We start from the raw sequence: 26,604 nt of genomic DNA on the forward strand, positions 1-26,604 counted from the left end.
GTGAACTATGTTTTTGTCTAAATGAAGCCTGTTATCTGTAGACACCTAATCTATGTGATCGGTTATTGTGGTTAGTGGCCGATTTCACTCATGGATGATCGGTATCGGAATCGGCAGCAAAACTACTGTGCCTTTATGAGAATCATATCAATTTTAAACCCTGCAAAACACGTTAAAAAACTTTAATTTATTGCAGTATTGGAGGGACGAAACTTGGTGGGGTCAGCCCCAAAAGTGGTTGGTTTCGTGGGTGGTTGAAGACCGGTTTGTAGACTGCTTGGGCCAAAGTCTCCTTAAAGAAGGCTTCTCTCTTCGCTCTTAAAAAAAGGAAGTGAACTATGTTTTTGTCTAAATGAAGCCTGTTACCTGTATACACCTAATCTATGTGATCGGTTATTGTGGTTATTGGCCGATTTCACTCATGGATGATCGGTATCGGAATCGGCAGCAAAACTACTTTGCCTTTATGAGAATCATATCAATTTTAAACCCTGCAAAACACGTTAAAAAACTTTAATTTATTGCAGTATTGGAGGGACGAAACTTGGTGGGGTCGGCCCCAAAAGCGGTTGGTTTCGTGGGTGGTCCAAGACACCCGGTTTGCAGACTGCTTGGGCCAAAGTCTCCTGAAAGAAGGCTTCTCTTTTCGCTCTTAAAAAAAGGAAGTGAACTATGTTTTTGTCTAAATGAAGCCTGTTATCTGTAGACACCTAATCTATGTGATCGGTTATTGTGGTTAGTGGCCGATTTCACTCATGGATGATCGGTATCGGAATCGGCAGCAAAACTACTGTGCCTTTATGAGAATCATATCAATTTTAAACCCTGCAAAACACGTTAAAAAACTTTAATTTATTGCAGTATTGGAGGGACGAAACTTGGTGGGGTCGGCCCCAAAAGTGGTTGGTTTCGTGGGTGGTTGAAGACCGGTTTGTAGACTGATTGGGCCAAAGTCTCCTTAAAGAAGGCTTCTCTTTTCGCTCTTAAAAAAAGGAAGTGAACTATTTTATTGTCTAAATGAAGCCTGTTACTTGTATACACCTAATCTATGTGATCGGTTATTGTGGTTATTGGCCGATTTCACTCATGGATGATCGGTATCGGAATCGGCAGCAAAACCTGTCTCTTACTGGGCAGGCGTGTCAAAACCAAAACAATTATGGCCAACGTGTAGGGATTACCTGTCCTTTGTGAGAATCATATCAATTTTGAACCCTGGAAAATATGTTAAAAAACTTTAATTTATTGCAGTATTGGAGGGACAAAACTTGGTGGGGTCGGCCCCAAAAGTGGTTGGATTCGTGGGTGGTCGAGGACACCCGGTTTGCAGACTGCTTGGGCCAAAGTCTCCTTAAAGAAGGCTTCTCATCCTCCATGTTTTGCCAGTTTCGCTCTTAGAAAAAGGATGGGAACTATGTTTTTGTCTAAATTGAGGTAATTTTATGGTTCCACTTTCGCCTGTTACCTGTTTACACCTAATCTATGTGATCGGTTATTGTGGTTATTGGCCAATTTCACTCATGGATGATCGGTATCGGAATCGGCAGCAAAACTACTGTGCAGGCGTGTCAAAACCAAAACAATTATGGCCGACACGTGGGGATTACCTGTCCTTTGTGAGAATCATCAATTTTGAACCCTGCAAAACACGTTAATTGCAGTATTGGAGGGACGAAACTTGGTGGGGTCGGCCCCAAAAGTGGTTGGATTCGTGGGTGGTCGAGGACACCCGGTTTGCAGACTGCTTGGGCCAAAGTCTCCTTAAAGAAGGCCTCTCATCCTCCATGTTTTGCTAGTTTCGCTCTTAAAAAAGGGAGTGAACTATGTTTTTGTCTAAATGAAGCCTGTTACCTGTATACACCTGATCTATGTGATCGGTTATTGTGGTTATTGGCTGATTTCACTCATGGATGATCGGAATGGGCAGCAAAACTACTGTCTCTTACTGAGCAGGCGCGTCAAAACCAAAACAATTATGGCCGACATGTAGGGATTACCTGTCCTTTATGAGAATCATATCAATTTTGAAAACTGCAAAACACGTTAAAAAACTTTCATTTATTGCCGTATTGGAGGGACGAAACTTGGTGGGGTCGGCCCCAAAAGTGGCTGGTTTCGTGGGTGGTCGAGGACACCCGGTTTGCAGACTGCTTGGGCCAAATTCTCCTTAAAAAAGGCTTCTCATCCTCCATGTTTTAACATTTTCGCTCTTAAAAAAAAGGAATTGAACTATGTTTTTGTCTAAATGAGCCTGTTACCTGTATATACCTAATCTATGTGATCGGTTATTGTGGTTAGTGGCTGACTTCACTCATGGATGATTGGTATCGGAATCGGCAGCAAAACTACTGTGCCTTTATGAGAATCATATCAATTTATTGCAGTATTGGAGGGACGAAACTTGGTGGGGTCGGCCCCAAAAGCGGTTGGTTTCGTGGGTGGTCGAAGACACCCGGTTTGCAGACTGCTTGGGCCAAAGTCTCCTGAAAGAAGGCTTCTCTTTTCGCTCTTAAAAAAAGGAAGTGAACTATGTTTTTGTCTAAATGAAGCCTGTTACCTGTAGACACCTAATCTATGTGATCGGTTATTGTGGTTATTGGCCGATTTCACTCATGGATGATCGGTATCGGAATCGGCAGCAAAACTACTGTCTCTTACTGAGCAGGCGCGTCAAAACCAAAACAATTATGGCCGACATGTAGGGATTACCTGTCCTTTGTGAGAATCATATCAATTTTGAAACCTGCAAAACACGTTAAAAAACTTTCATTTATTGCCGTATTGGAGGGACGAAACTTGGTGGGGTCGGCCCCAAAAGTGGCTGGTTTCGTGGGTGGTCGAGGACACCCGGTTTGCAGACTGCTTGGGCCAAATTCTCCTTAAAAAAGGCTTCTCATCCTCTATGTTTTAACATTTTCGCTCTTAAAAAAAAGGAATTGAACTATGTTTTTGTCTAAATGAGCCTGTTACCTGTATATACCTAATCTATGTGATCGGTTATTGTGGTTAGTGGCTGACTTCACTCATGGATGATCGGTATCGGAATCGGCAGCAAAACTACTGTGCCTTTATGAGAATCATATCAATTTTTTGCAGTATTGGAGGGACGAAACTTGGTGGGGCCGGCCCCAAAAGCGGTTGGTTTCGTGGGTGGTCGAAGACACCCGGTTTGCAGACTGCTTGGGCCAAAGTCTCCTGAAAGAAGGCTTCTCTTTTCGCTCTTAAAAAAAGGAAGTGAACTATGTTTTTGTCTAAATGAAGCCTGTTACCTGTAGACACCTAATCTATGTGATCGGTTATTGTGGTTATTGGCCGATTTCACTCATGGATGATCGGTATCGGAATCGGCAGCAAAACCTGTCTCTTACTGGGCAGGCGTGTCAAAACCAAAACAATTATGGCCGATGTGTAGGGATTACCTGTCCTTTGTGAGAATCATATCAATTTTGAACCCTGGAAAATATGTTAAAAAACTTTAATTTATTGCAGTATTGGAGGGACAAAACTTGGTGGGGTCGGCCCCAAAAGTGGTTGGATTCGTGGGTGGTCGAGGACACCCGGTTTGCAGACTGCTTGGGCCAAAGTCTCCTTAAAGAAGGCTTCTCATCCTCCATGTTTTGCTAGTTTCGCTCTTAAAAAAAGAAAGTGAACTATGTTTTTTGTCTAAATGAAGGCTGTTACCTGTATACACCTAATCTATGTGATCGGTTTTCTAATTTATGGATGAAACTTGGTGGGTTTTGGTGAGTTTGGCCTGAAAAGTGGTTGGATTCGTGGGTGGTCGAGGACACCCGGTTTGCAGACTGCTTGGGCCAAAGTCTCCTTAAAGAAAGCTTCTCATCCTCCATGTTTTGCCAGTTTCACTCTTTAATAAAGGAAGTGAACTATGTTTTTGTCTAAATGAAGCCTATTATCTGTATACACCTGATCTATGTGATCGGTTATCGGTGATTATGGTTATTGTCCGATTTCACTCATGGATGATCGGTATCAGAATCAACAGTAAAACTACTGCGGACTTTCTGAATAAAAGCAGCACTGTAGAAAATAGGAGGACGGAGTTACTTGTGTAACGGGCCACTCATTGTGGGTCATGAGCTCTGGCTCACTGCCAGACAAAAGAAAACCTAATCCCATCCGCCAGTAAACCCTATCTAAGCCCATGCTTAGCAGACTAGTTGTATGAAGTGCACACACTGCACTCTCTCAATATGTTTCTCCCCTGGGTTGGAAAAAGATGCCACTGTTAATGGCTCAACCACCCACCTAGATCCATTGTAAAAAAAAAAAAAAAGACTATGCTACAACAGAACCAAACGTGCGGATCATTAAATGATGAGCTCGTACTACAGAAGGGATGAAGCAGTCCTCTAACTCTAATTTAGTAGTTCACCTGGTCCAAATGTTTTTGCAAAACTTTGCCTGGATAAAGACACAGCTCTGCATGCTAAAGCTATGTGTATCTGAAAGTTAGAAAACACACCATAGACGTCCACAGCTCCACTTTGGGGCGATGTCATTCACACGCAAAGATCTGGCGGTGGCTGGCAAATATTAAAGCGTTGTGTCGCTACCTCTGATCATCTGCACCTGGGTCCAATTATCACTAAGTAATTGCTTCATCCAGGTAGCGGCTCGTCGTGTAATCGAGTTTGGAAAGGTAATGTCCTCTGGGTATCACGGGAGACCAGGCTTTGTCTTTTCACTGGGATGGCTGGGATGGCTTAACCTCTAAAATGGGGATTTTCCACCAAGGGCTGAATACTGACAAATGAAAGGATGCAGGGGCCCCTGCAACATAATTGTTTGTTTCTCATAAAATTCATTCATTTTCTACCGCTTATCCTCACAAGGGTCACAGGGGGTGCTGGAGCCTATCCCAGCTGTCTTCAGCTGTACACCCTGGACTGGTGGCCAGTCAATTACAGGGCACATATAGACAAACAACCATTCACACTCACATTCATACCTATGGACAATTTGGAGTCGCCAATTAACCTAGCATGTTTTTGGAATGTGGGAGGAAACCGGAGTACGCGGAGAAAACCCACACATGCACGGGGAGAACATGTAAACTCCACACAGAGATGGCCGAGGGTGGGATTGAACCCGGGTGTCCTAGCTATGGGGTCTGCGCCCTAACCACTAGGCCGCCGTGCAGCCTCATAATTGTTAGTTAATTCATTCATTTTCTACCACTTTTCCTCACGAGGGTCGCGGGGGTGCTGGAGCCTATCCCAGCTGTTTTCAGGCAAGAGGCAGGGTACACCTTGTACTGGTCGCCAGCCAATCACAGGGCACATATAGACAAACAACCATTCACACTCACATTAGACAAATTGGAGTTGCCAATTTTTGGATTGTGGGAGAAAACCCACACACATGCACGGGGAGAACATGCAAACTCCACACAGAGATGGCTGTGGAATTGAACTCGGGTCTCCTAGCTGTGAGGCCTGCGTGCTAACCACTCATTCGCTGTGCAGCCTCTCATAAAATAACTGGCTCGCGACCAGTCCAGGGTGTACCCCGCCTCTTGCCCGAACACTTGCCCACTTGCCCCCACGAGGGTCGCGGGGGTGCTGGAGCCTATCCCAGCGATCTTCGGGCGAGAGGCGGGGTACACCCTGGACTGGGGGCCAGCCAGTTATTTTATAAGCGGCAGCGCGGCAAGGACACAAGAGACGGCCGCCGCTTTAGCGGTAGAAAATGAATGAATTAATTAGTTTTATGAGAAACAAACAATTATGTACAAGAGGCCCCTGCATCCTTTTCATCCCTGCCTCTCGCCCGAACACAGCTGGGGTAGGCTCCAGCATGCCAACAACCCTCATGAGAGTCTTAAATATTCTATTATTCCTGTACAATTTTTTTTCCATTTCTGTGTATTTTTTAGGTGTCTTTTTTTTAGAATGTGCAGAGGGTCAATTAAAAAACAGTGACCGGCCGTGAATAGCCTCTGGGACGCAGTTTGGACACCCCTGCTCTAAACCCATGATACAACAAAGAGAAGACAAATGAATGCCTGATATGAAAAGATAATGAAGAGAAGGGCATGCGGTAAAAGGACAAAACAGAGTGAAAAAGCATAAGCATGTCATATAAAAGATAGATGAAGAAGAGTATGTTGTTGACTCTCAGTAATCCCCGCTAATCACAGCTTTGCTAGCCAAAAAAAAACTAATGCATGCAAGTAATTCACCGCTTTTGGCATGTTTTGTTTGTAGGGAAATCAAAGTAGTGTGGAATAAACATACATCATTTCCAAGTAGCTACACCACCGGCTCAAAAATGTTGTCGTTTACCAAAGCTTTTCATGGCATAAATACTCTTTCAAGGGTTGTGAGCCCAGACAATGCCAGCTGTTCCATCGCATCAACCGCAGCATTAGCAAAAACACATCATCATTAACGCCCCTCAACATTGGCTGAAATTCACGATGTGTTTACTAAAGCTGGGCAAAGTGCTACCGTCGGTGGGTGTCTTCCCATCACTCACCCCTCTGAAGTTGCTCATTGCCTGGAAGTAGACAAGGTAGCTTTTACGGGGGTCCAAAGGGGTGTTCCAGTAGCCGTTGTAAGTATGATTGTCACCCACAGTGAAGGGACTGGCCTCTGGCAGGCTGCTGGGTGGGAGCTCAGCGGTGTAGTAGTGCGGGGTGCCCCTGGCCAAGGCCTCACCGTGGGACATCGGCAGGGGAAAACACTCTTGAAGCCCCAGCTCCCTTTTTACTTTTTTCCCTGTCTCCTCTTGTACAACCACCTGGTATGTGCTGGACACAAACGAGTAAAAATGGAATATTTTAATGCACTATTACTGGCATAAAGTGGTGTGAAAAAGGGGTTTGTCGCCCTTACTGATATTTTATTTTTTTGCATGTTTGTCACACTTGAATGTTTCAGATCATCAAACAAATTTAAATATTTGTCAATAATTAATTGAGATCTATCATTCATTCATTCATTCATTTTCTACCGCTTATCCTCACGAGGGTCGCGGGTGTGCTGGAGCCTATCCCAGCTGTCTTCGGGCGAGAGGCAGGGTACACCCTGGACTGGTCGCCAGCCAATCACAGGGCACATATAGACAAACAACCATTCACACTCACATTCATACCTATGGACAATTTGGAGTCGCTAATTAACCTAGCATGTTTTTGGAATGTGGGAGGAAACCGGAGTACCCGGAGAAAACCCACGCATGCACGGGGAGAACATGCAAACCCCACACAGAGATGGCCGGGGATGGGATTGAACCCTGGTCTCCTTACTGTGAGGTCTATGCACTAACCACTCGACCGCCGTGCAGCCCACAATATGTATGTGTTATTCCAAATAAAGTAACTGAATTAAGTACCATTAAACACAAAGCGGCTGCACGACGGATGAATGGTTAGCATGCGGGCCTCACAGCTAGGAGACCTGAGTTCAATTCCATCCATCTCTGTGTGGAGTTTGCTTTGTTTTTGCCATTTGTGGATGGTAATGGCTCTTACTGTGGTTTGCTGGAGTCCCAAAATATTTCGAATGACTTTTTCCAGACTGATAGATCTCAGGCTGCACGGCGGTCGAGTGGTTAGCGCGCTACCTACGTTCTACCTACGTTCTTGGATTAAAAAAAATGGAGCAATCGGCACTGGACTGCTGTGGAAAGTTTGTTTTTGATTCAAACTAAATTTCAAGACTGGACGAAGGAAAAACTGGCAATACGGAGTTATTCCAACAAGTGAAAGAAAAACTGGAGGAAGTCGGTATCACGTGATGTTGATGTTTACGCTTTACTGGGCATGCCCTATTGACTATTCTGGTTGATTATAGCGGCGCATGTAGACACGCCATTGGAATATTCCTTTCCATGTATACCATTGCTTTCGGAAAGGTAATTCGGAAAGATTCCATTCGGAAAGAGAAAAACTCCTCATGTAAACGTTGCTAGTGTGGTTTGCTGTAGTTTCAAATATAGAATGACTTTTTCCAAACTGATAGATCTCAATTAATCTTTTTTTTCCCTTATTCGTGTTGTCATTAGCTAAAATTAAAATTTGTTTGATGATCTGAAATATTTAAGTTTGACATTCATGCAAAAAATAAGAAATCAGGAAGGAGTCAAACACTTTTTCACACCACTGTGGAATCTTGCATTGTACAATTTAAGATGCTTTCCTCACCTGACAGGCGCTCCTCTGCCTTGGGCGGGGCGTAGCAGCACAGTTATTGTGTTCTCAGTCTCACTCAAGGGGGACGGCATGTCTCCATAATCGAATGTAGGTGCTGAGGACAGACAGTATTTCATTTATACCACACAAATAGTTCATATCCAGCAGTGGGTGGGTGGGGGGGGGTTATGACAGGGGGAGTGAATGGCTCCAGTGAACTATAATACTCAGTTTTGATATTACTATTTTAAAGGTTGTAGCTTGAAAATGTTTTTTTTAGTAACTTCATTCTAATAAAATGTCATCAAGGTGTCAGTTGTTCTATTTTATTTAACTTTTACTAAACAACTAAAGCAGTTAACGTTTTTTTTTTCCCGCTTCCTGACAGCTAAGAATGATACAAGGTTATTTATAACATAGCCTGTAAAGTTAATAAAGGTTTTATGATGTCGCCAGACGCCGGAATGAAAGTCCAAGATTATCCCAGAATGGATAGAAAATTTAAAAAAAAACTTAATTATTTATTAAACATTCTGCCTCTTGCAGACGTAGTACAGCATAAAATTGTAGGAAAGCGATACCCCTTTTCTGTGCTTAAAAGCTTAGCAGAGCTAATATACTAAATAGCCACGTCCTCATATTAAGCACATTGTTTGAATGTGCTTCTTCTACTTTTCCTGGCTACAGGTCCAATTAAAAGTCATGCCAAGGAGGAAAAATTGATTAGTTTTTTTTTCATTTAAAAGGATTTGGCTTAAGTCACACTCCTCCCTGGAGTTGTGGCAGCACATTTTGCTTTTAATATCAGGAGTCAATTAGTGAAGGAAAGGAGAGCAAACTAGTCATGTCCAATAAATGATTACTATATTAAAAAACCGGTTGGCCAATTTTATAGCATCCATTACGGCAGTGATTTTCAACCACTGTGCCACTGTTGGTCAGCATACACCTCGGTTAGCATACACCTTGGGTAGCATACACATTGTTTAGCATACACCTCAGTTAGCATACACCTCGGTTAGCATACACCTCGGTTAGCATTCAACTCGGTTAGCATACACCTCGATTAGCATACACCTCGGTTAGCATACACCTCGATTAGCATACATCTCGGTTAGCATACACCTCGGTTAGCATACACCTCGGTTAGCATACACCTCCGTTAGCATGCACCTCGGTTAGCATGCACCTCGGTTAGCATACACCTCGATTAGCATACACCTCGATTAGCATACATCTCGGTTAGCATACACCTCGGTTAGCATACACCTCGGTTAGCATACACCTCGGTTAGCATTCAACTCGGTTAGCATACACCTTGATTAGCATACACATCGGTTAGCATACACCTCAGTTAGCATACAACTCGGTTAGCATACAACTCGGTTAGCATACACCTCGGTTAGCATACACCTCGGTTAGCATACACCTCGGGTAGCATACACCTCGGGCAGCATACAACTCGGTTAGCATACACCTCGGTTAGCATACACCTCGGTTAGCATACACCTTGGTTAGGATACACCTTGGTTAGCATACACGTCGGTTAGCATACACCTCGGTTAGCATACAACTCGGTTAGCATACACCTCGGTTAGCATACACCTCGGTTAGCATACACCTCGGTTAGCATTCAACTCGGTTAGCATACACCTCGGTTAGCATACACCTCGGGTAGCATACACCTCGGGTAGCATACACCTCGGGTAGCATACAACTCGGTTAGCATACACCTCGGTTAGCATACACCTTGGTTAGCATATACCTCGGTTAGCATACAACTCGGTTGTAAAAAAGACTGCATTACGGACATAAATTTGGCAAAGGCATTAATAAAAAAAGCCAACGCCGGCCATTGCACATCAGTCATACTGTGGAAGTGGAGCTGCTGTTCTATGTTTGTATTCTATCAGCACCCATTTGAGGGCTTCTCTTCGTAAGTGGATGCTCTGCACCGTGGGCCAGTCAAGGGAGTTCCGCATGGTCTGTAAAGACTTTTTGGCTCTTTCTGTGCCAGGATTGTCTATGACATGGAGCCAGTAGGCAAGGATTGTGCTCTAACTCTATAATTAAACAAAACGTTCTCTCAGAAGAGAGATTTAGGCAGTGTGAGTGAGACACACTTTCGAGTGGCTTTGCCCTGCATTCCTAAGAGGAACATTTCCATCCCCTAACAAGCACAAATGCACCATTAAAAAGAGAGACCAAGAGGCGGGCTGGGTTTCTATCACCATTAATAATAAGCTCCAAGACTCTTGATGTTGACATTATGTCCCCGACAACACAAAGTATATATTGTATATATAGCATCCCTTCCTTAAACGTAATGTTCAGTCATGTCCTCTTGGTGGTGTTTCTCCATAAGTTAATTAATGTCTTAAGGACAGCCACATGACAGCTTGCCACTTGTTCAGAGAGGCGATGGAAATAGCTGCTTCTCCCCGGGAGCGTTACTTTTGCCTTGGCACAAGACGAAAGATATCAAGGTCAATAGGGAAATATGAAGATCCTAATAATAGCACAGTATCGGTGAAGTCTGGAGTTATGGAGTTATACCAGAATGCTGCAGTGATAAACAGCGATGAAACAAACAAAAAGAAAGAACGGCCTTCGCGCCGAGATGATGCCATTTCATATTTTTACTCAGTTTTCATACTAAGGTGAGCAATCTGGCAGGTTTGTGTTGGCAACAATAACTTTTTTTACAATTTGGCAAATTATCTCCAACCTGGCAGAGCAGCTGCAGTGAAACTGAGAACAATTTATTATGATTATTAGGATGCTTCTCATCCACCCATATTTTATTTTATTTTATTTTATTTTATTTTATTTTATTTTATTTTATTTTATTTTATTTTATTTTATTTTATTTTATTTTATTTTATTTTATTTTATTTTATTTACAATTTTTAGAAATAGCAATTAGCCATTCCGGGCTAATCATAAAACCTAACTGTACATTATATATAACTTCTGTGCTCACGTTCAGGCTAGCTATTGTGCTTATGTCAGCTTCTGTTTTTTTTTTATTAATGCGCGTATTCATTCAATACTGTAATGTTATTGCTTATGTGAATTACTTATATTGATGTGTGTTGGCAACAATTATTTTTTTCTAATTTGGCAAATTATCTCCAACGTGGCAGAGCAGCTGGAGTTGGTTTTTATTGTTCTACTATAAACTTGCAATGAAACTGAGTACAATTTATTATGAGATTATTCTTAACCACCCTATTTTATTTTATTTTATTTTATTTTATTTTATTTTATTTTATTTTATTTTATTTTATTTTATTTTATTTTATTTTATTTTCTACCACTTTTTCCTCACAAGGGTCGCGGTTTATTTTATTTTATTTTATTTTTCGAAATAGCAATTAGCTGTTTCGGGCTAATCATAAAACCTAACTGTACATTATATATAACTTCTGTGCTCAGGTTCAGGCTAGCGATTGTTCTTATGCCAGCTTCTGTTTTTTTTTTTTTTTTTTAATCAATGCGCTTATTCATTCAATACTGTATTTTTTTAATTGCTTATGTGAATTACTTATATTGATGGCTCGACCAACTGTTGAAAATGTCAAACTGTGTGGGCGTTCAGTGTTTCTGCTGCGTATGCTGACGAAGATGACGACGTCAATTCCTGGCAGTACAATACCTGAGATGTTGGTCGTGATTTCAGTGAGGGCGGTCTGGCCGAAGCCCTTCCCTGTACGGGCTCGCACGGAGATCAAGTATGTCGTTCCAGGGTGGAGATTGGAGAACATGTGGTAGGTCTCGTTCTTTAGCTTGGACACGGTTCTTCTGGGTCCTGGGACGTTGATGCCAGGGTCGGAGGACTCAATGCTCTGATAACTGATCTGTAGTCGAGTAAAAAGAGAGCGGTCTCGGTGACTTAAAAACAATATGAAGGGGTTTGACATAATAACGGGCAAGGCGTGATTATTTAATTCCCTGCAATTAAAGCTGTAATTGGCTGACTGGCCAAACCATACTTAATTCCTACGGGCCAAGGACAAAGGACAAAGCACAGTTCAAGTGGACTCTTAAGTGTTTCAACATTTGATAAACGTTCAGGACTTCAATTAACTGTTATTAAAACTCGGAAAACTGCTACATAGAAGTGTCCTTTAAAAGTTCCATCTTTTTTTTTTTAAGTTTTTTTTTCTTAGAGGAAGGACTGATTTGCCAGACTTTTCACAGTACTCCCAAGAGAGTTTCCAATTATACCCTGAAAAAAGTGGAGAGCGAAATGAGATGACATTACCACAATCTGACGCTGATGAGCACATATACATACACAAAGAGCACTTTGCGTTCGGAATGAACACACAAAGAACAGACATGCACTCCAACTGAAGTAGGAAAACGTGCATGGAGATATACTCAGGCACCCTCAAACACAGACTTGGTGATTATTTGAAGAATAGTTTAATGATGGTGATTTCTTCCATTCATATACTTCGTTGCCTGAAACCAAAATATATGTCAGTGATAAGAATCGTCATTTTTTTGGACACCTTGTGATTTTTGATATCAATACATAATTAACTTAACATTGTATTTACGGCGGGCGAGTGGTTAGCATGCAGGGCACACAGCTAGGAGACCCCAAGTTCGATTCCACCCTGTGTGGAGTTTGCATGTTCTTCCCGTGCATACGTGAGTTTTCTCCGGGTACTCCGTTTTCCTCCCACATTCCAAAAACATGCTACTCCAAATTGTCCATAGGTATGAATGTGAGTGTGAATGGTTGTTTGTCTATATGTGCCCTGTGATTGGCTGGCCACCAGTCCAGCATGAATAAATGTATGAATGTATTCACGTCAAGTAAATTTGATAGATGAAGGAGCAGTACTAGGAGACCCGAGTTTGATTCCACCCTCGCCATCTCTGTGTGGAGTTTGCATGTTCTCCCCGTGCATGTGTGGGTTTTCTCCGGGTTTGGACGTTCTGGGTGTTGCACGATGTTCGAGTGGTTAGCGCGCAGACCTCACAGCTAGGAGACCAGGGTTAAATTCCACCCTCGGCCATCTCTGTGTGGAGTTTGCATGTTTTCACTGTGCATGTGTGGATTTTCTCCGGGTACTCCGGTTTCCTCCCACATTCCAAAAACATGCTAGGTTAATTAGCGACTCCAAATTGTCCATAGGTATGAATGTGAGTGTGAATGGTTGTTTGTCTATACTTGCCCTGTGATTGGCTGGCCACCAGTCCAGCATTAATGAATGTATGAATGTATTCACGTCAAGTAAATTTGATGGATGAAGTAGCAGTAGCACACACGTGCACTACAAATTTAAGTTGAATTACCCAAATGTAAGACATTAGCGGTACATTAGCAGTGTTCATCTTGTTATTCAGGACTGTGAATTATAGCATCGCTGCTATGAATAATAACGCAGTAATATGGAAGTGTCAGTGTATAAGGTATTGTTAGAAGCACCTGTTAAGTGATTCGTGCACACCTTGCAATCCAACCTACATCGGTGTTGCCAGTGTCGGCATCAGCAAGTGACGTGTGGCTGTTTTGTTCCATCGGCTAATTCTTAACATCCAAGCAGAAGCTGTAGTAATTCTACATTTGATCAACTTTACTTCAATATTTGTCAGATCAATCCATGTATGTAGATGTTTGGACTTTTCTGCACCGTTAATAAGCGAGTGGTTCTATTAACGCTAATTGCGTTTGACTCACTGCCAACTTTCAAACACCCGTGACATAACACACCTCATACATAGCGACAATGTTGCTATATTTAGTAAATCAGGGTCCGTAAATTGTCCGTAAAATTATTCTGTAATTAAATACAAGTAATCGACAAAGGTGAAGAATCCGACGAGCAGGCGAGAGCCCAATGTCCGAAATGTCATAAAGCTGCAAAAATCCCTCCACAACGCAACCCAGGTTCTGACTAACAGAGCCAAGAAGGGCTTGGACTCAATCTTCTGTCACCTCGCTATCCTGGCAAAACTTGCAAGTTTTTTAAGTTATAAACTGTTTTTTTTTATTATATATATCAGAGGTTAGCTGGACAGCCCTTATGTGAGTAGACAAAGAAAGTATACGTATATGAGAAAAACTGTGAGTTATGTTATTATTATTACTATTATTATTATTAGTTGTTGTTGTTTGGGCTCCAAAAAGTTGACAGTAATACATTGGAGGGTTAATTTGTGGGGCAATAAATATTTCAAAATGCACCTGCATTTTTCACCAGCTAGAAATATGATATAATATCCCGTATACCAATTGTTCCCGAGACATGTTTTCAAATGTTTGAAAAAAAAAAAACAATACCAAGTTTTGTATTTGTCTTCTTCCACAAAAAAAAAAACATGATACATTTCTGAGCGCACCATGTGTCTGAGTTAATACCACCAGGACAAATCTAAAAGATGCTCAATTTCAGCACAGAACAGCGTGATGGTGTGGAAACCCTGTAATATAATCAATAGGCTCAAGCAGAGTGGACAATGGTTTAATCTGAAGAGAAATGAAGAGGATTTCTGCAGCTCAGTATAAAGCATTTACAGTCAGCGGTGGGAGATCAACAAGCGGTATAAAAATAAATAAATATATCCTCAGCCGCATCCATTTTATGTCAGGCCACAAATCCTTTTCAATAATATCCTTGAGGGGACATTGCGAGAGAGGCCAAGGAAGGAAAAAGGTTGGCAGGTCTCACCGATGCCTTGCCCACAGAGGGAACAGTACATTCAGCGAACACCGAATCATGATACTGCTCCGCGGAGCACCGACGGCACAACAGATACACATTTGTTATCAATTAATGATGCTGGCTCCGGTTTATGGTTCAAAGCCTTAACTCTATATTAGGGTATCCAACCTTCTGGAAGGGATTAATGACACTAACCAAGGTACTGGTAAATCCACACACTAACTTGGGAAAACGTTCAAAAGTTGAAATGTTAACTGTTGACCAGAAAAAAACTAATTTGGTCAAGAATTACGTACATCCTATTTAAGTTGTGTTTTAATGAGAAAAATGTTGGTTAGGCCACATACCTGAAAAAAAGTCTTTTTTTAAACTTAAACTATATTAAGAAAGCAGGAAGTGAACAAATGTAACAGTTACTGATTGTAAAAGTACCAGGTGGAGGGGTAGGATTTAATAAGCTTTGCTTCTTCCTACTCCTTTTGGACATGTGGAACTGTGAAATGATTATGTGATGCATTCAATTGTAATCTGATGCATGTTCAAATGAAATAAAACTATTACCATTACCATTTTATATCAGGATGTCACAGGATCTCACAAGATTTTGCTTTCAGAAAATAATTAATGAATCACAATAAATGAACATTTTGCCGGTTTCTTTAAATTGCCATCAGCATCCGTATCTGTTCTCCATGTCTCTCGTGCACCCAGACGCTTCTTACATACTATATATTCAATGACCAAGAGAGTGAGACTTCTTGCTAGTCATACAGTCGCTTTGTCTCTGTGGGGAGAGGCGGGGCCGCGAGCATACACACATGAGAAGAGTGTAGCTTTGTGAGGAGCAAGATAAAATGAAGAAAAAAGGTGTTTGCTAAGAAACACGCCAGAGCCGCAGTGGGGGAATAATAATAATAATAACAACAATAATAATAATAATAACAATAATAACAACAACAACAATAATAATAATAATAATAATATAATAATAATAATAATAAGCAAGGTGATCCCATCAATACGAGCGAATGTTAATCGCAAGGCACATATAGACAAACAACCATTCACACTCACATTCATAGTTGATGTTTGCTAAATACAAGGATGAAGAGTCTTGAACCAGTCATGATGTGCTATACATATCACTATATTGACACTTACTATGGTACCCATTATGTCATTGGATGATCATATCACCTTGTACAAAAATTAAAATAAAATTTAAAAAACTAAACTATATTAGGAAAGCAGGAAGTGAACAAATGTAACAGTTACTGATTGTAAAAGTACCAGATGGAGGGGTAGGATTTAATAAGCTTTGCTTCTTCCTACTCCTTTTGGACATGTGGAAATGTGAACTGATTATGGGATGCATTCAATTGTAATCTGATGCATGTTCAAATGAAATAAAACCATTACCATATTAAAGTAAATTAAAGTAGTGTAAAATAATTGAATCCACTATGTATGGGTCCTTAGAGGTGGATTATTTCCATGCCCTTTCATTTGACGTTGGGATATTAGCTTAACCATATTCTCACTCACCTCATACTGGGTGATAAGGCCATTGGGCTCCAGAGGCTCCTCCCACTTAAGGAAGATCATGTCATCCAGCGGGGTGAAGGTGAGTGACTCTGGTGCAATGCCTCCTGGGACTGGAAGACATTGTCATAACACACATTTGTCTGAGAAAGTCTGCCCGCTCTGTTTACATCAGCCAAGTCACGAACACCATGTCACGTTGCTCGGGAACAAAGCCCCACCACAGATAACTCGCTATTTACAGCAGGTTGACACATTTAATTAAATGGACCGTCCATATATGGAATGCATCAGGGAAGAAATAAATTGTATAGTCTCGTTCTCTTGTCAGTTCTCATACTTGACATTTAAGTTGCTTGCAATAGGAAATGTGCATCAATGTCAAAGCAGCCGATGCAAACTATATATAAATTACATTAACATTAGAATTAGAGTCTAAATCTAGCCCCCAAAAAAAATCATCTGAAACTTTAGTTTGTTTGTTTTGCTGTCTTGTCAGTCTCTTCCTCAACCTCCTCCCGGGACTTACTGTCTTCTTCAGTCTGGAAGGTGACCTCTCTGCCCTCTTTCTTGCCCTCAGGGTTGACCAGTGACAGACGGACATGGATGCCGTGGTAGGGCGGCAGATCACGCAGTGTGAAGCGTGAGGTGTTGTGCTCCACGGCCAGGCATTCTCGCACGGTGGTGTTGTGGCCGCCGCCGCCGCCCGCCATGGTGTAGCGGTAGCAGAGGGACACTGAGTAGGTGTGGCAGCGTGTCACATTGAACGCCAGGTTCTCCCACAGCAAAGACAACTGCCTGGGCTGGATATCTCTGGCTGTGAGACCCCGCAGTGCACGCATTGGCTCTGGATGGGAGAAAAATGAAGATGATGTGGTGAAGAACGTCATCGTGGCATACACACACACACACAACACATTAATGAATATGAGCACACTTCCAGTACATGGAGAACCATGGAGAACAGCAAACAGTAGTGCATCTGCAGTAGAGCATTATGGGTAAATAGCTGCTGATATTTTAAACTGGTATTGCTAGTTGTAGTGTATATTGTCTAGGTGCCTTTTGAGTGGTAAGTTGCTGTGTGATGAGTTTAATGTTGTTTGTACAATGACTGTTTTACTGAGTAATGACCTCCTAGAATTTCCAATGGCTTGGCAAAGTTGTTGTGAGTTTTTCCATCACTCATCAATTTTAGGTCAAATTGATGAACGAACATATACTGGTATTGCTAGTTGTAGTGTATATTTTCTAGGTGCCTTTTGAGTGGTAAGTTGCTGTGTGATCAATTTTAGGTCAAATTGATGAACGGACATATACATATACTAGTATTGCTAGTTGTAATGTATATTTCTAGGTGCCTTTAGAGTGGTAAGTTGCTGTGTGATGAGTTTAATGTTGTTTGTACAATGACTGTTTTACTGAGTAATGTCCGCCTAGAATTTCCAATGGCTTGGCAAAGTTGTTGTGAGTTTTTCCATCGCTCATCAATTTTAGGTCAAATTGATGAACGGACATATACATATACTAGTATTGCTAGTTGTAATGTATATTTCTAGGTGCCTTTAGAGTGGTAAGTTGCTGTGTGATGAGTTTAATGTTGTTTGTACAATGACTGTTTTACTGAGTAATGACCTCCTAGAATTTCTAATGACTTGGCAATATTGCCGTGAGTTTTTCCATCGTTCATCAATTTTAGGTCAAATTGATGAACGAACATATACTGGTATTGCTAGTTGCAGTGTATATTTTCTAGGTGCCTTTTGAGTGGTAAGTTGCTGTGTGATGAGTTTAATGTTGTTTGTACAATGGCTGTTTTACTGATTAATGACGTCCTGGAATTTCCAATGGCTTGGCAAAGTTATCGTGAGTTTTTCCATTGCTCATCAATTTTAGGTCAAATTGATGAACAGACATATACATATGCTGGTATTGCTAGTTGTAATGTATATTTCCTAGGTGCCTTTTGAGTGGTAGGTTGCTGTGTGATGAGTTTAATGTTGTTTGTACAATGACTGTTTTACTGAGTAATGACCTCCTCGAATTTCTAATGGCTTGGCAAAGTTATCATGAGTTTTTCCATCGCTCATCAATTTTCGATCAAATTGATGAACGGACATATACATATACTGGTATTGCTAGTTGTAGTGTATATTTCCTAGGTGTCTTTTGAGTGGTAAGTTGCTGTGTGATGAGTTTAATGTTTTTTTGTACAATGACCGTTTTACTGAGTAATGACCTCCCGGAATTTCCAATGGCTTGGCAAAGTTGTGAGTTTTTCCATTGCTCATCAATTTTAGGTGAAATTGATGAACAGACTTATACATATACTGGTATTGGTAGTTGTAGTGTATATTTCCTATGTGCCTTTTGAGTGATAAGTTGCTGTGTGATGAGTTTAATGTTGTCCTGGAATTTCCAATGGTTTGGCAAAGTTGTTGTGAGTTTTTCCATCGCTCACCGGTTCATCAATTTGACCTAAAATGCCTTAAAGGCCTAAAAACATTCATGACATCAATGGAGAGCATAATGTGCAAAACACGACCAAATCTTGTGATTACATACACACTGACCTTCAACATTTATCATTAAAGCTGAAATAGTAATTTGTTACTATTAAGAATGGACAACGTTTGTTCACTTGCACAACAGAGATGTTGATTATTTCACTTTCAATCATTTCTTATTGAACATTTTTTTTGGACGCCAAATAAATTTGAAGTTACTTTTCTCAACCTCGGAAGTTTCATTTTACTTGAAAATAACGTCTTCTGCTTCAGTTCGAAAAAAGGGGGCTTTAAAAAAAAACAGCTTGATCTACTGTTTTCTTTTTCCTCTTTAAAACACGACCAAAACTTCCGCTCTCATTGGGATGGCTGTATCTTCCAGCACATGACTGTTGTGTTCCAGTCCTCAGGTAAAAAAAAAAAAATGCTGACGACAAACGAGCATCTTGTTGAGTCTTTGTGGCGAAATCAAGAGCTAGGTATCCAATCTCCGTCTGAGAATGACGCTGAGACTAGCGGTTAGCGAGGTGTCTTCTTAGTTAGCTAGTATCAATGCGCCAAGGAAAGATGTTTCAGTAGTGTTTGAAATCATCAAAATATGTCATGATACTGCAACTATTACATGTTTATGCATGATCACAGCATGGATATTAAACCATGCAAGCCCTCTTCATAGTCGAAGTAGATGTATCCCAATGACAGAATTGTAAACTAGCTCAAATTAACTCATTTTCTTGTGTTATAATGCACAGAAAAAGGAAAGAAATATGTGTTCATGTTTCAAATAAGGGTTGTGAATGATGGGCAAAATCCCCCACCCAGTTCCCCTTTAACTGCATTTAATTGGATTTTTGATAGCATCATTTAAGTATTGTGAATGTCAAGGTCTTGCACCATCCTTGAAATTGTTCAGCTGTTCCTGTCCTCCAAGCAGCCCTATTTCCAAAAGGGTGGTCAACTGTTGCCTGTTCGCAGCCCGCCCCCCCTTTAGCGGCGCTAGACCTCAAGTCAACTGTGCTAATTAATCAGACAATGTTCAACTTGATGTTGCTCTCCACGAAGCCCTGGGTGCCATAAACAAACAGATATAATAACTGTGCAAGGGTGCTGACTTTTTGCTTGTTATTTTTTTATTGCCGGGTCATTACACATTTCTAGAGAGAACCACTTTAATTCCGCTCATGGCTGTGGTAACGTTGTCCATCTAAAAGAACGACATGTCTCTTTTTCATCAATACTGAAAGATACAGAGAGCCTCTTGTAGAGGTAGGCACAAACCCGCCAGTGTCCAAGAGCAAAGCCAAGGACATCCTCACCATCAATTGGGGCATTCATCAGTTATTAACACAGTCAACAAGCATCATAATCTATTGTGGCGCTTTATCATTTTAATAAGGCATGATGAGGAATGAGCAGAGAGGAAGGGAGTGACATTAAGGAGACATATGGGAGTAAAGGACAGATCAGAGGAGTCTTCATTTCCTTACCGAGTAGCGCAGCGAACATCAATAAGAGAGCAGGTGCATCATTAATACGCAACATACAGACATTCCATGTATTAAAGCCATATTATGCACTGCTCTCTTTCGATACTGTTATGACCACTCCGCATCATCTCCTCGCTTGCTATTTTGCGCATGTTCAAGCACTTCTAAAACAGAAAAACAACATTATCGTATACAACAGTCCTATGCCCAGTTTCATTTGCATTTATTACAGCCTGTGGTAGCAATTATTTTGAAGTCAAATGCAGTGACACTTCCAATCTACGCAGAGGGCCTCCGCAGTCACCAGCTTTCTCTTTTAATTTGCTTTCAGCCATCTCAGATAGAAATATGACCCACGCCTCATGCAGATGAATGCCACTAACTAGTAGACATGGGCCACAAAAATAAAACGCTCGTGTTCCATTGTTGAGTGAAACTGATAAGTATTGTAGTGGCATAATTAATAGTCTTCACGGGCCCCAGTCGAAATAATGCGAGGCATTTAAAATGCGGGGATGGATGAAAGCGGCACCAAAACAACCCACAGTGTGCTCATTGTGGCTTTTCTCAAAGTGGACATTCGTGCCAAGCCTTGCCTCGTTTTTACTTGTCGGTGTGCCACGGGCAGCCATTCTCTGACACCCCGCAGCCGCCCCAACGTGGCCGAAAGCCCAGAGCACCATGTTGATCCTACAAGATTGGACGTGAGATTGAAAGTGACGGGTTCTGCTTTGTTGTCTCCGCTCAAATTGTGACATGGGACAGTACAGCGCAGCCATGGAGGTGATTTGGGCTGACTGCGTCAGATGGGGAAAAAGTACATGTATGGAGGCAGTTCTGCCTTGTCGTAAATAAAATAGAAATAAATATAGTATGGACTTGAAAGTCAAATGAAATGGGTTCTCTGCAGGTACTCCGTCTTCCTCCCACATGCCAAAAGTATACATCAGGGGTCTCAAACATGCGGCCCGTGGGCCAAATGTGGCACGCAGAACACTAGTTTGAGGCCCCCGCCTTGATATGAAAGTTTAATGTTAGTGCGGCCCGCGCAAGTTTGATATGGATGCTGTATGGTATCATGTACCCAGAAAAAATTATTACGTTTGATTAATGTTCATGTTAAAGGTTAAATAACTGTTAATAGTTATCCTCCCTATCCGTGTGGAAGTGGTAAGTTTTTGGCTATTTAAGTTTAAAGGAAATAACTTGAAGGCTACCATTTAGGTCGCTAGCTCTCTCGTTTGCGAGTTAGCATGTGTCTCAAGACCCTGCAGTTGCGCAATATGTTGTAAATAAAAAGAGTATAAATGTGACTATAGTCGTGTTTTGTCATGTCTACAGGGCTCTAATAATGCTTTGTTCATTTTAATCTGAAAAAAAATAATTTGTCTACCCACCAACTATATGTGGTTTCTTAGGTTTTTATTATTTGCCGTTTTATTATTATTATTATATTTATTTATTTATTACTGATTGATTGATTTTCTTTATTCTTGATTTGTTTATTTATTTTTCAACTTATTTTGTGTAGAAAAATAAAAAGTAAGATATTTGAGATGATGCACCGAACATCACATCTTTATTATGCGTGCATGTGTGGTCTAAATAAAGAGACAGGCAACAAATAATAATAAGTGAATATGCTAATCAGCATTTTAGTGGACTCGGCAATGCCTGAAAATACACTTAAAGCATGTCAATAAACTTAAATGAATCTTCAAAGGCAATTCCTCATTGCTCATAATAACACAAAGTGCGATTGAAATGTTTTAAAATAGATCCAAAATAATATCAATACATTTTAGCTTGGTTTAAATTTTAGGTTCATTTGGAGCTGTTGATAGTGGAATCGTGTCCTGACATTTGTATTTCTGTTAATAAAATACAGTAAAAATGGACCTATTTCAGATATAGTGTGGTGTTTAATAATGATTAATTCAAAAACTGATTAAACTTTAATTTGATGGCTTTAGTCTTAACAGATTATTCAGTGAAAAAGAAAGAAAAATATAGTTTAAAAATGAAATGAATTACATTAGAAATAATTTGTTCCAGAGTTAAAACTGTAGCCATCATATATATTTTTTAATGTTTAATGACTTAATTAATTGTTTTAATTACTATCTCATTTCCAACATAAATTGTCACACAAGTGTAAAAAGTTATCCGTCACCAACGCGATGCATGATGTTAAAATTACACATGACAAGCACAAGGCAGCTTGTCTGGCGGTGGCTACCATAACACACTCACGTAGACGTCTAGATCTTCACCCGGTGCTTGTTCTTGTCAAACATCACCAACAGATGGGACCGAATTGCACAACGCCAGTCACATAAGATCCAAGTCAAAGTCCTCTGTTCACAAAAAAGCTGATGGCTTGATTCTGAGAGTCCATTTCAGTCAACGGGATGGGAAATAAGGAAAAATAAAGGTGTGTTCACACTTTAGTCTCGTACGAAAAAAAATAATTCAAAAGATACTTAGTGTGTATTTTATGCTAGGAGTCCACTGGGCCGCCAGAGATTCTGATTGGTGCGTTGTGGCTCGCTGTGGCGCCAAATTAATGTTCGCTCGGCATGTTGTCGTTGTCGTTATTCCGGGCCACAGCCAGCCACTACGCACCAATTACATAATCTTTGGCGCAAACTGGCACCAACTGGCGCCGGCACAGTGGACTCCTAGTATCATTGCCAACTTGGCTCGTGCCATTACATTCCAGTGGATTCCAATAGACGGATTGTTTGTGACATTTGTTTCCACTTGGTGGACACTTCAAAATGTTTAAAATTAAAATTAATATTTAATTTATTAATATAATTAATTCATATCATTAATAAGATTTAAAATTAAGATTACTATTTTAATATTATACAATTAATATATATATTAATATTTAATAATTTTATATTTAATTAATTAATATAATTAATTAGACTTGAAACATTTTGAAATTTTCTTGCTGCCAAACTCAATTTTTGCCACCGTTACGGGCCACCACAAGCCAGTTGGGAGGCAGTTTGAGCCACTGCACGCCACTAGGCACCTTATTGGCGACACTAGGCGCCACAGCAAATTGCATTGGAACGAACTGGCACCAACTGGTGCCGGCCCAGTGGACTCTGAAGTTAGGTTAGCATTTGGTCACTTTTGGTCTGCAGACCAATTATGCAGACAAATGATAGTTTTTCATGCAATGAAATCAATTAGTAAATGTAGAGCTACGTATGTGTCCAGAAGTCCTCAGGAGTGTGACCAATCACCGCGGAGTGGGCATACCAACAGGAAGGCCAGGCATGGAGTGAATTAAAACAGACCATTTAGGTCGGAAGCAGGAAGGTCAGTTGAAATAATGCAGAAAGAGGTGCAGAATCTGGAAGATCTAGAAAGCTTTCTGTGTGGGTTATGGTGCGTATAGCTGCTCTACAGGAGTCCACAACTCGATACAAAGCCCCACAAATGAGCATAACATGAATTGCTGGATTGGTTCGTTATTGTGAAGCAAGTCGAGTACTTCATGTGTACTGATGCTCACACAATCTGAACGAATTCACATTCACGCTCTGTTCAATGAACGCATTCTTTTGGTTGCGAACGTAAACAGTAGTAAGACCAAAAAGCTAAGTAGCTATCGGTGCCTCATGTCGGCAGTAAATTCGTAACGTCTTTTAAGTAATGCAGTATTCTGACAGTCACACAGTCTGATGCACTTTTTCAACTTTTTACAAACCTCAACACGCTCGGCAGTTCCCACGCCGCACACACATTTCTCTGTCTGTCTCCACACCAGCAACCCAACACTTCCTCGCCATCCATCAATCACACTCATAGTGAGTGAGGTGCATTCATAAACACCTGAACAATACAACACTTTTTTTGTTGTTGTCTTGCTATGTTTTTTGTATTGCTGTTGGTTTTGCTGTAATTATGACAAATTGTTGTGGAGTTTCGTGTTGGTGAATTTATCACTTTGTTAATTATTGTATTTTATATTATTGAAGTACTTCAATGACTATTTTATACAACCTGGATGTTATAAAATGCAGTTACAAGCTTGTGAATTATTCTAAATGTGATTAGTGATTTTAGAAATAAGGAGTTAGTATGTTCTCTGTAGGCGGCATTATGAATTATCCTTACTGACCTTTTTTGCAGTACTCACTAAATGTGCTGCATCTCTGTAGGCGGCATTATGAATTATCCTTACTGACCTTTTTTGCAGTACTCACTAAATGTACTGCATCTCCATAAGCGGCATTATGAATTATCCTTACTGACCTTTTTTGCAGTACTCACTAAATGTACTGCATCTCTGTAGGCAGCATTATGAATTATCCTTACTGACCTTTTTTGCAGTACTCACTAAATGTACTGCATCTCCATAAGCGGCATTATGAATTATCCTTACTGACCTTTTTTGCAGTACTCACTAAATGTACTGCATCTCTGTATGCGGCATTATGAATTATCCTTACTGATCTTTTTAGCAGTACTCACTAAATGTACTGCATCTCTGTAGGCGGCATTATGAATTATCCTTATTGACCTTTTATGCAGTACTCACTAAATGTACTGCATCTCTGTAGGCGGCATTATGAATTATCCTTACTGACCTTTTATGCAGTACTCACTAAATGTACTGCATCTCTGTAGGCGGCATTATGAATTATTCTTACTGACCTTTTTTGCAGTACTCACTAAATGTACTGCATCTCTGTAGGCGGCATTATGAATTATCCTTACTGACCTTTTTTGCAGTACTCACTAAATGTACTGCATCTCTGTAGGCGGCATTATGAATTATCCTTACTGACCTTTTTTGCAGTACTCACTAAATGTACTGCATCTCTGTAGGCGGCATTATGAATTACGCTTATTGACCTTTTTTGCAGTACTCACTAAATGTACTGCATCTATGTAGGCGGCATTATGAATTATCCTTACTGACCTTTTTTGAGGTACTCACTAAATGTACTGCATCTCTGTAGGCGGCATTAGGAATTATCCTTACGGACCTTTTTTGCAGTACTCACTAAATGTACTGCATCTCTGTAGGCGGCATTATGAATTAGCCTTACTGACCTTTTATGCAGTACTCACTAAATGTACTGCATCTCTGTATGCGGCATTATGAATTATCCTTACTGATCTTTTTAGCAGTACTCACTAAATGTACTGCATCTCTGTAGGCGGCATTATGAATTACCCTTATTGACCTTTTTTGCAGTACTCACTAAATGTACTGCAAAAAAGGTCAGTAAGGATAATTCATAAGGCCGCCTTCAAATGTACTTCTTCCCTGAGATCATATTTCTCCTCTCTTGTAGAGAAGTATTGGATGACATTTTTAGCTAATTGGTTATTTTTAGCCTTATGCATTATTTTAGCTGTTTGAAGATGAACTATATCAGCAAGTTGAAGTATTAGTGATTTTAGAAATAAGGAGTTAGTATGTTCTCTGTAGGCGGCATTATGAATTATCCTTACTGACCTTTTTTGCAGTACATTTAGTGAGTACATTTAGTGAGTAATACTTCTCTACAAGAGAGGAGAAATATGATCTCAGGGAAGAAGTACATTTGAAACACTTCTATGCTAGGACTACGTTAAAAAGCCATAGCATTTCAGTATGTGGAATCAAACTATGGAATGGATTGAGTAAGACCCTCAAACAATGCACAACGATGAGCCAATTCAAGAAACAATACAATGTTTCACATTGATATGCTATATATATATGAAAATGAATGAATGAATGGAAGTTCCAATACATTTTCTGGACCAGTGACTACTAATTAAATGGTTCAACATTTTTAATGCTTCATTTATTAGGGTTTGGGTTTTTTCAGTCTTTGCAAAAGTTTGCTGTCTCAGTATGCTGGTCCTTGTTGAGCGGTTGCTTTTTTTTTTCGCACTCCCGCAAAGTTGTATTAACATTCACAGTTCTGGTCAGTGCGTGTAGTTGTCATTAAAGTCCGATGCAACAATGCAAAACTTCCCCACCTGGTGCGACTCACCTTCTTGACCTTCCTGCATAGTCTAATCACGGTCTCCTCAGAGTTCCACCGTCTACACCATCTGGTCTACACTACCCCCGCTGACCCCCATATTCCGTCGCCCCCTTGCTGTTGGCCTGATTAAGTTTAAACCTGAGAAAATGGACGGTGGAGTTGTTGTGGTGAGCTGGTAATTATCTGGTGAACAGAAGGGATATTTGGACAGCGTCCCTA

At 40.6% G+C, this 26,604-nt stretch overlaps 1 protein-coding gene across 5 annotated transcripts in view; it reads right to left on the reverse strand.

Annotated features, from left to right (window-relative positions):
• LOC131136968 (receptor-type tyrosine-protein phosphatase U) overlaps positions 1–26,604 on the reverse strand; it is a 302,752-nt gene that overhangs the window by 74,366 nt on the left and 201,782 nt on the right. For all 5 annotated transcript variants that reach the window (XM_078798065.1, XM_058084359.2, XM_058084358.2 and 2 more), the window contains exons 8-12: positions 16,910–17,227; positions 16,384–16,493; positions 11,814–12,015; positions 8,168–8,270; positions 6,499–6,772 (exon numbers count right to left, since the gene is read on the reverse strand). In XM_078798065.1, the coding sequence (XP_078654191.1) occupies positions 6,499–6,772; positions 8,168–8,270; positions 11,814–12,015; positions 16,384–16,493; positions 16,910–17,227 (1,007 nt within the window). The remainder of the gene's footprint in view (positions 1–6,498; positions 6,773–8,167; positions 8,271–11,813; positions 12,016–16,383; positions 16,494–16,909; positions 17,228–26,604) is intronic.

Source organism: Doryrhamphus excisus, linkage group LG17 (genome assembly GCF_037039965.1).
Source record: "Doryrhamphus excisus strain RoL-2023G ecotype Guam linkage group LG17, RoL_Dexc_Guam_v1.1, whole genome shotgun sequence".
Classification (NCBI taxonomy): Eukaryota; Metazoa; Chordata; class Actinopteri; order Syngnathiformes; family Syngnathidae; genus Doryrhamphus; species Doryrhamphus excisus.